At 38.3% G+C, this 12,339-nt stretch overlaps 1 protein-coding gene across 1 annotated transcript in view; it reads left to right on the top strand.

The window, feature by feature from the left end:
• LRP2 (LDL receptor related protein 2) overlaps nucleotides 1–12,339 on the top strand; it is a 198,216-nt gene that overhangs the window by 88,730 nt on the left and 97,147 nt on the right. Inside the window, exons 17-24 of the mRNA XM_059928047.1 lie at nucleotides 1,075–1,267; nucleotides 3,589–3,714; nucleotides 4,405–4,535; nucleotides 7,938–8,075; nucleotides 8,409–8,690; nucleotides 9,719–9,961; nucleotides 11,129–11,248; nucleotides 11,871–11,987. Of these exons, the coding sequence (XP_059784030.1) occupies nucleotides 1,075–1,267; nucleotides 3,589–3,714; nucleotides 4,405–4,535; nucleotides 7,938–8,075; nucleotides 8,409–8,690; nucleotides 9,719–9,961; nucleotides 11,129–11,248; nucleotides 11,871–11,987 (1,350 nt within the window). The remainder of the gene's footprint in view (nucleotides 1–1,074; nucleotides 1,268–3,588; nucleotides 3,715–4,404; nucleotides 4,536–7,937; nucleotides 8,076–8,408; nucleotides 8,691–9,718; nucleotides 9,962–11,128; nucleotides 11,249–11,870; nucleotides 11,988–12,339) is intronic.

The following is a 12,339-nucleotide window of genomic DNA, read 5'->3' as shown; positions in this document are numbered from 1 at the left end:
GCACCAGGATTGTTTTTCTTCCTTCAAAAGAAAGAGATGTGATTGCTTACTCTGATTCACTTTTATTTATTTATTTATTTATTTAAAGTATTTATTTATTTATTTATGGCTGTGTTGGGTCTTCGTTTCTGTGCAAGGGCTTTCTCTAGTTGTGGCAAGTGGGGGCCACTCTTCATCGCGGTGCGGGGGGCTCTCACTATCGTGGCCTCTCTTGTTGCGGAGCACAGGCTCCAGACGCGCAGGCTCAGTAATTGTGGCTCACGGGCCTAGTTGCTCCGCGGCATGTGGGATCTTCCCAGACCAGGGCTCGAACCCATGTCCCCTGCATTGGCAGGCAGATTCTCAACCACTGCACCACCAGGGAAGCCCCACTTTTTTTTTTTAAAGAATATTTTGTTGTGATAGTTTCAGGTGTACAGCAGAGTGATTCAGTTATACATTTTCCCTTTTAGGTTGTTACATTTAGGTTGAGCAGAGTTTCCTGTGATTCACATTTTCTTTAGTAAAAAAAGAAAAAGGAGGGGAAAAGGCATAAAAAATTCACAAAGAAGAAAGTGGTCATTTTTCTCCTTGTACCCAGTTCTGATTTCCTTTCTGGTTGCTGGTCTTTTCCAAACTTGGCAACTTTGTGGCTATGAAAGACTGTTGATGAGAAGGTTGGGCGGGAATACCTCATAGATACCCCCAGTCGTACCTGGCGGTGTCAGCTTATCAGCGCTGTCTGTGGGTGGTGGTTGTGAGTATGTGAACTCAGGTATCTCTTCTTCAGATGTTCTGTACTGAGAAATTTTTTCTGGACGGTTGAACAAGGGAGTAAATCCAGGCCATACCACTCCTGGTTCTATTTATCAGAGTCATATCTATTCTTTGAGATCCAAACTTTTGGAGATGGATAGATTCTAGGTTTATCTCATGTGTTGCTTTGCAGTTTACTGTTGCTTTATTTTTTAAAAGAATTCCACATTACTGAAATATTCTCTAGTTCTCACACAAAGTTTAAATATGCAGTGGTAGGAAAATGTATGTCATGTAAAATATGCTTACTTTAAACCATGTCCATATTTTAATTTACAGGAAGAGAAGTTATCACAGCTAACAGAGTGCCAAGTGTTGAAAGTTTGAGTTTTGACTGGATTTCAAAGAATCTCTATTGGACAGATGCTTCTTATAGGAGTGTCAGTGTCATAAGGCTAGCTGATAAATCGAGGCGCACAATAGTCCAGAATTTAAATAACCCACGATCAATCGTAGTTCATCCTATTGCTGGGTAAGTGTGTTCATGTTTTCCTAAGAGCTTGAAACTTATGTCTTGTACAGTCATTGCAAAGTGATGCCATAGGTATTTGGCAAATTCAGTAAATACAAGATTGAACCATGTAAATTGAAATCACCTTAGATTGTGTCCTTTTAGCATATGCTGAAGTGATCACTTTATCTCCTTCCAAAAACTTTCTCCTACGCTTTGGCTTCCCAGTCTTCACTGGAGTGTGGTTTTTTTTCACAGTCGCAGAGGACCAAACAATGAGACACAGATTCTGTGGAGAAGGAATGAATATGCAGCAGAATTATCAGGAAAGGCTCAAAGTCTTTCCTTGCTTTAATGTATTGATATAAAGCTTACCAAAACTTGTTTAATCATTCAGTAGTTTTCAGAATAAAAAGTCTTTCAGACCACAGACAAAGTTTCATGTTTAACCATTGCATTACTGGTGGAGTCAGACAAGAAGAGACAGAGCATTTCACGCCATGCCTTTTTGTTCTTACCTTTCTTATTTAAATATGCTAGATAGCTAACATAAAGTCTGAGATAGCTAGTTGTGTTTTAATAGAGTAGTTAAAAAAAAAAAAGATGACTGGTAATTCACTAAAGCCTGATTGAGGGTACATAGCAAACACTTTACATAGTACATAATCTCATCTAATCCAAAAGCTGGTTTGTGAGTGAGGTATATACAAGACCTGTTTTGGAGATAAAGAATCTGAGGCTCAGAGAGATAAAGTAACTTGCTCAAGGACCCACAGCTATTAAGCAATAGTTAGTATTCAAATTCCAGGCCTGTCTGACTGCAAAGCCTGTGTGTCTAACATATTTTAAAACTGATGATGTTATTGATAAGAAATTTTATTGCCCAATGGAGAGTTAAACAGTTGATTTTCTAGTGAATTTATCTTAAGCTAAATCTTTGACGTTGGGTTTTGAAAAGGCGTTAAATTCCTTTCCTGATGTATCCTTCATATTTTTTTTTTTTTAAAGCACTTTTCTTTTTTTTTTTTTTTTATAGCTACTTTATTTATTTATTTTATTTTATTTTTTTTGGCTGTGTTGGGTCTTCGGTTCATGCGAGGGCTTTCTCTAGTTGAGGCAAGTGGGGGCCACTCTTCATCGCGGTGCAGGGACCGCTCTTCATCGCGGTGCGCGGGCCTTTCACTATCGCGGCCCCTCCCGTCGCGGGGCACAGGCTCCAGACGCGCAGGCTCAGTAGTTGTGGCTCACGGGCCCAGCTGCTCCGCGGCACGTGGGATCTTCCCAGACCAGGGCTCGAACCCGTGTCCCCTGCATTAGCAGGCAGATTCTCAACCACTGCGCCACCAGGGAAGCCCCATATTTTTTTAAAATAAATTTATTTATTTTTATTTTTGTCTGTGTTGGGTCTTTGTTGCTGTGCGCGGGCTTTCTCTGGTTGTGGCGAGCGGGGGCTGCTCTTCGTTGCAGTGCACGGGCTTCTCATTGTGGTTGCTTGTCTTGTTGCAGATCACGGGCTGTAGGCACGTGGGCTTCAGTAGTTGTGCCATGCGGGCTCAGTAGTTGTGGCTCGCGGGCTATAGAGCACAGACTCAGTAGTTGTGGCACTGGCACACAGGCTTAGTTGCTCCGCGGCATGTGGGATCTTCCCGGACCAAGGCTCGAACCTGTGTCCCCTGCATTGGCAGGCAGATTCTTAACCACTGTGCCACCAGGGAAGCCCCTGTCTTTAATTTAAAGCAATATGAAGTCACGTTTCAGAAAGTTACCTTTTGGAAAGACTAATTTTAGTTTTTAAGCCTCATATGAAAGAGAAAAGGTTTTTTCCCTACACATCTTTTTGCCACTCCTCGGGATAAAAAAAGACCTCTTGGGTAAGATCGTTTAAGAGTTATGTTTATTTGGATGCATTTTTCATCAGGGATGAAATGCTTTCCTGCAAATTTAATTCGTTGTGGAAGATGCCTAAAGAGTGATCTAGTGGATCCTGGATGTTTAATCCAGAAAGAAAGTGAGAGATTAAAATCTGTTTTCTTGCTCGTAGTTTATTTTATTTCAAGAACATGAAGTATTTAAAATGTAACCTGAACTGTGTCTTTTTAAAGAATCTACTTGGTGACAATAGTTTTAGGTCCTGAAGTCTAGCACAGTGGTTCTCTGCTCTGGATGCCCATTTTAATACCATTTGTATTTTCTATATATTTTTCTATATAAACCCAATAGCATACAGAAAATGAAATTAATTTGCAGCAAGTCTCTGGAGAATCTACGTTTGTGCTAAATCTCTCTAAGTCATGTAGTTTGTTCCAATGTTAACATCTTTGACTTATTACCTCCTTTTCTAGGTATATATTCTTCACTGATTGGTACCGTCCCGCTAAAATTCTGAGAGCATGGAGTGATGGATCTAACCTTTTGCCTATAGTAAACACTACTCTTGGGTGGCCCAATGGGTTGGCCATTGATTGGAGGTAAGTAGGAATCATCCCAAATTGCTGAGTTCCCACTTACTATGGAAGACATATACATAGTTGGCTAGCTTCTGCTAGGATGAAAACATATGTAGTAATGAATATTCTGAGGAAATTGCTAGAGGAAGCAGACAAGACCCAAACCCCACTAGAAGTAGAACAGGGATTTGATGAAGTACAGGTCATGTGCAATTTTTACAGGGGGCATCTTGAGGATAGGAAATTGTGTCAACAAATGTGTATTTGCCTATATACACCGTGGAGAATTTTTGGAATATGAGATTTAAATTTTAAGAAATTAATCTGTCAAGGAATATAGGAAAAGGTAACAGGGTAAATAAGCTTACAGACATCAAATGCAAAAGCAGTTTATAGGAGAGAATAAAGGAAGAAACGTGTTTAACCTTTTAAACATAAGTTACTACGAATATTTTTCCTAACTTGTGGATTTAATAAGGAGAAAACTAAAATTCCTAGCTTGAAAATAACAACATTCAACAACATTTCAAGTTTTCTAAGACAACTGAAAATCACTTCATAAAAGTTGTTTTGTCTTTCTGGAGAGCATGAAGCTATTAAACTTTGCTTAATAAATGTGTCAACTGAACGTGCTGTTTTTGAATACCTTTAGTATAAAGTGTGCTTTGCTAGTTTCTGGATAACCAATAACCAAGTATTTTATTATTTTAGCTCTTCACGATTGTACTGGGTAGATGCCTTTTTTGATAAAATTGAGCACAGTACCTTTGATGGGTTAGATAGAAAAGTCCTGGCCAGTATACAGCAGATAACACATCCGTTTGGACTTGCTGTCTTTGAAGGTATGTTTTGAAGCAAAAGAAGTGTGTCTTATTTATACTGTACAAGTTGTATAAAACTCATCCTCATTTGGCAATCTAACAATTCCAGAAAAGCTGGTCACTTTTTTAATTGAAATGGTGCTTTTATCTATAAATAAAACATTTGGTTAGTTGACTGAATATTTAACTTTTATTTTTTGTTTTGAGAAATTTTTAGATAATAATATTGACAACTTATATGGTTGTAGCACTTTATAGATTAAACATATTATACAGTTTAACTCTGTTATGTAAATATCATGCAAAGAAATAGTACATTACTGCTTCTTTATTTTCATGAATAAAACAGCAAGGGCTGTTTGTAATAATTATTGTAGCATTTCTTTTTTTTTAAGTTTTATTTTTATTTTTAATTTTTTAAAACATCTTTATTGAAGTGTAATTGCTTTACAGTGGTGTGTTAGTTTCTGCTGTATAACAAAGTGAATCAGCTATACATATACATATATCCCCATATCTCCTCCCTCTTGCGTCTCCCACCCACCCTCCCTATACCACCCCTCTAGGTGGTCACAAAGCACCGAGCTGATCTCCCTGTGCTATGCGGCTGCTTCCCACTAGCTATCTATTTTACATTTGGTAGTGTATGTATGTCCATATTGTAGCATTTCTTTGTTCTCTGATGTTTGCAAGAACCTTGTCAGAATCCTTGTGGGAGAACCATTACACATACTCATCAACTGGGTAGCTGACTCATCTTTGTGATACAGAAGTGTTAGCACATGGCTTATGAAGAATAGCTAAATGTAGTTTTTTCATCAACCTTTCCAAATAATTTAAGATTGCTGGGAGTATGGAATTCTGGGAAACTGCAGCAACAATGATCACACCGGTGTATCTGTTTTCTTTCTCCCATCTCCCCTCTTGTGAGTGTAAGCATGTTCTCCTGGGTTCAGTTGCTGGGAAAAAGAATCTAGCTTGTCACTACGAAACAGGTGGTTTGTTTAGTCTTGAAAACAGGGTTTCTGTGAATGATTGTATAGCTTGTGCCAGGCCAAGAGGGCAAGGAGAAACTAAAATCTACCCTGGTTCTGCTTGATAAACCATAATTAGTCTAGTTAGAGAGGTGCCATTTTGTGATCCACCAAAGGCCCTATGCATATGCTAGTTGTGTCTCTGGTTGAAACTTCCTACTCTGAATAATTAGCATAGTGCTTTAAAAAAACTAGACACTGACTATAATTCAAAGGCTTTGTCACACACCTGTAGTGTGGAATGAATAGCTAGTAAATATATTGTATATTCCACCCTGCTGTCTGTTTATCTGTGGAGGAGTGCATGGTATTTAAAAATATTTTTAAAATGGTCTTGTGAGATTTTTGATGAGTCAGTTATAAATACGCAGCCCCCCAGCCTGTGCATTCTTTCCCTTTCTACTAATGATGTCAGACATGTCCTATTTGTTGTCACATGGGAACATTATAAGAATGTTAAATTTTCTCTACTCTTTGCTGGGATATTTTGGGATTGAATAAAGTTTCAGTACCTTTTGGTTTCATCAGTATGAAAAAAACTTGAGTGCATACCCATGAGAATAACACAACATTACAATAATAATATCAATAATAATAATAATGTGTCTTTTCAACATTGCCCTTCATTGTGAATTTCTTATAGAAAGATTTTTTATTCCATAATGCCATGGAAATTACGTGTCTTTTTAATGAAAGGCTAGATCTCCTTGACTGCGCACCACACAGGACCTACAGGTTTACTGAACACTATATATTTTTAAATATAGTAAGATGCCTTCCTGGGTGATGGGCCTGAGATGGCCGGTCAGTCTAGATAAGATTTAGTGAGTCCGATGACTGATTAGTCATTGATTAGACCATAGATAAGGAAAACTGGTTTAATGATAAAATTTGTGACATCTTAGTCATTTTCTGGTTAGTTGGCAGTTTTAGTTAGTTAAGTTATTGTTAAAGAGAAGATCCACTTTGATTCAGTCTTTTCTTTGAAAAACTCTGTTGAAATATATATGTTTATTCCTCTGTTTCAGTATCTAAGGTAAAATGAACATGATCAAATTTTTGAGTTTTAGAATCTTGTATTGCCTCTATCTTCTATTTTCAGCTTCATGGAGCATTACTCAGTGTGCTTTAGGTGTAGGAACACTTCTTTGGGTAATTGTTATTGATACCTAAACATACACTGACATTTCCTTCTTGGACTAGGTCTGTACTTTTCCTTCTCAACAGCTTGTTATGAAACTTGAGAGTCAAAGTTTTTAAAAAAATGTTCTTATTAAAACATGGGATATAAAATGTTTGACCTGGAAGACAGCTTAGAGATGATTTAGTCCATTTCCTTAATTTTAGTAGAAAAATGAGCCCCCCCCACCACAGTAAAGTATTTGCCTAAGATCACTCAGCAGGTTACTGCTTTAGCTGGGATAAGAACTCAGTCTTTTGAGGCATCAGCTAATGCTCTATAAAAGAATCCTGAGATTTAAAAAAATTTTTACCCATGGCAATCTAAGCCCAGTTGCTATTAAATACCATCACAATATTCCATACATTCTTGCCTGAACCTGAACGCTAGTATTATAAAAAATATAGGCTTCTGGGACTTCCCTGGTGGTGCAGTGGTTAAGTGCCAATGCAGGGGACATGGGTTCGAGCCCTGGTCCAGGAGGATCCCATATGCTGCGGAGCAACTAAGCCCGTGCGCCACAACTACTGAGCCTGCGCTCTAGAGCCCGTGAGCCACAGTGACTGAGCCTGGGAGCCACCACTACTGAAGCCCAGTGCGTAGAGCCCGTGCTCCGCAACAAGAGAAGCCACCGCAATGAGAAGCCCACACACCGCAACGAAGAGTAGCCCCCGCTGGCCGCAGCTAGAGAAAGCCCGCGCACAGCAACAAAGACCCAACACAGCCAAAAATAAATAAATAAATTAAAAAAGAAAAAAGGCTTCTGAGAGGTAGGGTCTCTCTCAGAGATCCATACCAGCAACTCCTATTGTTTTTATTCCCTGAGTTTCACTGTTTATATTACACTCCTCTAGAGCTCTTCCCTTTCTCTCCAAATCATAGAATTTTCACCTCTACTGGTGCAGGAAAAATTTGTATCAGGAAGTATTCTTACAACTCTGTTGTTTTATTCAAGGTCCTTAGCTTCAGAAGCTCAACAGTCAATAAATAAATGTTTTCTTTAAAAAAAAAAAAGAATATATATATAGGCTTCTAAAGAGTCATTTCTAGAGACTAACAAGTCATGGAAAATGATTACAGAAACATATTACAGATATTTATGGAAGAAGCTTCCCACATTTGGAAGAAGCATTACAAACATATTGCATTTTCCCAAGTGATTTGTAAGTGAGCTGTGGCGAAAATACTAATCACCGTGTTCCTTCTTAGACTACGTGTATTTTACTGACTGGAGACTGCGTGGTATTGTTCGAGTCAGGAAAACAGATGGTGGACAACTGGTGGTTCTCCGAAGTGGCGTTGGTATTGTAATGCATGTGAAGGTATATGATACCAGAATCCAGACCGGTGAGTGATGTTGCCAGCTTCTTTTATAGGGATGTGTTTAATATGGTGGCTCCTTTTCTCTTTAAGTACTTATTATTTAACATAACTCCTGATAGTTTTATCTTCCTGTCACTCAGATAGTTTTAAAGTGTAAGATTTAGAATTTCTGTTTGACTCAGCTAACTTTAAAACTGAGAAAAACACGTTTCAGCACTTTTCTGTATTTAAATTGCTATTTGGCACGTTGATTTCCGAGAGGAATCAAGTTTTTAATATTGGGTCTGACAACCAAACCTGTGATCAACCTAAAGGAAATGTGCTTGACTCACTTATCTCGGGGCATTGCTTTTTCAGGGTCTAACGCCTGTAACCGACCCACCAATCCGAACGGTGACTGCAGCCACTTCTGCTTCCCAGTGCCAAATTTCCAGCGGGTGTGTGGTTGCCCCTATGGAATGAGTCTGACTTCCGATCGTTTGACGTGCGTGGAAGACCCATCCCGCGAGCCACCGTTGGAGCAGTGTGGTGCCTTTTCCTTCCCCTGTAACAATGGCAGATGTGTGCCCATTCACTACCGCTGTGATGGAATTGATGACTGTCATGATAACAGTGATGAGGTTCAATGTGGCACATTTAGTAAGTAGCTGTACACTGGCAATACTTCCTAGGATGAATAGAACAGAGAGAGGGGGCTTAAAAAAAAAGGCTTGGGTTATCGCTATAGGAAAGAATATTCCTTTCGGATTGTTAATATGTACTCCAAAGGCTTTTAGGAAGCTAGGCGATAAATATCATTCATAGATAATGTTACAGATGATTGCTAGCATTGATTTGGGCTGTGTTCAACAAAATTTCTTTCTGACATTGGCTGTTTGGATCAATGCAGAGTCATTGCATCTTGGCATACTCCTCAAAAAGTCAACAAAACAAACTGGATCTAATCTTTAGTATTGGAGAGAATAATATCACAGAATAGGTGCTTGCAATAATAGCTTTTGAAAATCTCATGTGCTATATTCCTTTTTCCTCCTGTTGGTGTAAAATGAATTATGGGTGAAATGATGGTTTTAATCTTTACATTCTTCTTTTGATGGTAATCCAATTTATAATAAATGCTATTGCAGAAGACAAAAAGAGCACAGTTGAAATCTCAGAAATTTCTATCAAGGAAACATTAATAGAAAGAAAAGTGACATTTGAAAATGAAAGTGCTCATTTGTACATTTTTGAAATTTCTAAAGTTTTATTTTGTGTATATCTTTTTGTTTTTAAAAGTGCAGATTTTACATGAATGTTTTATCAGTTTCCAATGACCCATGTGATCAGAGGAAGCATAGCTTAGAAGTAAAGGATGGGCCTTAGAGTCACACCAACTAGAGCTTTGGTCTTGGGCAGATTCCTAAGCTCTCAAAGCCTCAATTTCCTCATCTATAAAATGCAGAGAATTATATATACCTGACAGTATTCTTGTGAGGATTAAGAGAGAAAAAAAATATGTAAACACTTAGAAAAGTGCCTGGCATATGATAGTTGCTGAATAAACTTGCACATTTTGTATAACGCTCCCATTGCAAAAGGAGAAGAAATGGGCCTTTACAAGGTAAGATCTCATTTAAAAGGCTGTAAAAACAGATGTCTTTATGACCAATTCGTTTCTGTTGTAGATACTTCCTGTGCACCTTCAGCGTTTGCGTGTGGCCACGGGGGACAGTGCATTCCCTCACACTGGCGCTGTGACAAACAAAATGACTGTGTGGATGGCAGTGATGAGCAGAACTGCCCCACCCGAGCACCCACTTCCTGTCGCGCAGACTTCTTCACCTGCGATAATAACCTGTGTATCCCAAAGAGCTGGGTCTGTGACACAGATAATGATTGCGGGGATGGATCTGATGAAAAGTCATGCGGTAAGTTTTGAACTGATTTCTCTTGGTTGGTCAGCCTGGTGAATAGATTTGAACAGTCAGTAGGCCTTGTGCACTTTCCTTGAAGGCTTACGTAATTTTCGTTGTATCTTAGCTACTTCTCTTCACCTGTCAATCCCTGTATTAATAGGCTATAGGAGCAAAGACATGGGAAGTCTTCCTAAATATTTTTTATGCAAGCAAAACAAGTCTTCCTAAATATTTTCTATGCAAGCAAAACACTGTCTCTGATGTCTAACACCCAGATAGACACTGGAAAATAAAATCCTTCAACTATTCAGATATTTAAAACAATTTTTCTTTCTAAATCATATAAACACACCCAGACATCTGGCTATTGGTTTTCCTTTTCATTTATACAGGCAAAAAAGGCAACAGAATAAAGAGGCACAGAACATTTAAATTTCATTAATCTAACCCACCTGCTTTTCATCTTGCGAGTTCCTGATTTCCTCTAGGTTGTCATTTGTTTTCATATCAGCAGTCATAGTTTAAGGTGGAGCAAAGTTCCCTGGACTAAATTCTGTCTTGGTTGCATGATTAGGCAATTCGCTTTTTCTCAGGACTAGATGAGCTTTAAGATCCCCTCCAGCTTTCACATTCTGTGAGACTATATTTACTATGACTTCACGTTTCGGGTAGGGGGAGGCAGCGCATCTGACTCTAAGGCTGTGTCTCTTCAGCCAGCTAGGACCCTGGTTTTGAGGATCGTTCTGCTTAGATTTTGGATGAAATCCAGTTATCATGATCTGTCTCTACACTGTTGCTACTAGGCATTGTGGTCATGCGGACCGTGTTGCCTTGCTGGGCTCCATTGCTTAGCTTTGGTGCAGAGTCTTGGACTTCATAGCATTCAGGAGGTGTAGGCCAGTCCATGGCCATGATGCTTACTTTCTAAGTGTGGTCTGTTTTTCAAGGTGTAATCACAGTTTCTGACTCTGCCCTGTAATATTTTTTTCCTCTTTCCAAAAAGTGTCCTAGCTGGGCTCTGGATGGGCTGACTTTGGCAATCTGGCTGACTTGAAGGAATTTTGAGCGCACATACAACTGAGATAACTTACGTATTTCCTTAGCGTTTTACAGTTTGGCTCTGGTACACACTGAACAAGAAATAAACTGTTACTTGGTTTTGTTTTTGGATGACATTAGATAATACAGAGACATGCTCACCTAGTCAGTTTCATTGCCCCAATCATCGATGTATTGACCTATCTTTTGTCTGTGATGGGATCCACGACTGTGCTGATGGGTCTGATGAGAGTGCTTGTAGTAAGTACATTGTTTTATTTTTAAATTTTTAAATTAATTAGTTAATCAATCCATGGAAGTATAGTTGATTTACAATATTATATGCTTCAGGTGTATAACATACTGATTCACAATTTTTAAAGGTTAACTCCATTTATAATTATAAAATATTGGCTATATTCCTTTGTTGTATAATATATTCCTGTAGCTTATCCCTATCTTGCCCTGCCCCTGTTCCTTCTGCCAGTTGTTAACCACTAGTTTGTTCTCTATATCTGTGAGTCTGTTTCTTTTTGGTTACTTTCACTAGTTTGTTTTATTTTTTAGATTCCACATGTAAGTGATATTATACGGTATTTGTCTTTCTCTGACTTATTTCATTAAGCATAATACCCTCCATGTCCATCTATGTTGTTGCAAATGGCAAAATTTCATTCTTTTTTATGACTGAGTAGTACTCCATTGTATATATATATACCACATCTTTTTTATCCATTCATCTGTTGATGGGCACTTAGGTTGCTTACATATCTTGGCTATTGTAAATAATGCTTTATTTTTATTCATGATGTTTAGAAAAATCTCAATGTTTAGTTGTTTGCTCCTTGGCTTAATTTCTAATACTTTTCTCTCTCATTTTCAGTAATTAATTGCACTGCTTCTCAATTCAAATGTGTCAGTAATGGTAATTGTATTAGCAACACATATCGCTGTGATGGTGTTTTTGACTGCAATGACCACTCTGATGAGACAGATTGTCGTAAGTACCATATACCTAGCATGTTTCAGGTGAAGGGGTCATTACATGTTTACCAGTATTGATATTACCACAGATTTTCTCTTAGACAAACTAGAGGGAAGGTAGCCTGAATTACAAAGCATTGTCAAAGGAACACAGTATTGAACATATAATAAAATTGACTTGACATTACCAAACAGCGACTTATAATTTGTGAATCGAGTGGTTGTAAATGGGCACTTTCAAATTGTCTCTTGAGTAGGTTAAATATTTCTCAGATATTTTTGTTCTCACTGTTAATTTTTCCTAGGGCATACCAAATTAGTGGGTTTCAAAGTTTTGAGGTTTACTATTTATAAAGGTATTTTAATGG

Source organism: Balaenoptera ricei, chromosome 7, assembly GCF_028023285.1.
Source record: "Balaenoptera ricei isolate mBalRic1 chromosome 7, mBalRic1.hap2, whole genome shotgun sequence".
Taxonomy (NCBI): Eukaryota; Metazoa; Chordata; class Mammalia; order Artiodactyla; family Balaenopteridae; genus Balaenoptera; species Balaenoptera ricei.
This window is presented reverse-complemented; position numbering and strand designations above follow the sequence as displayed.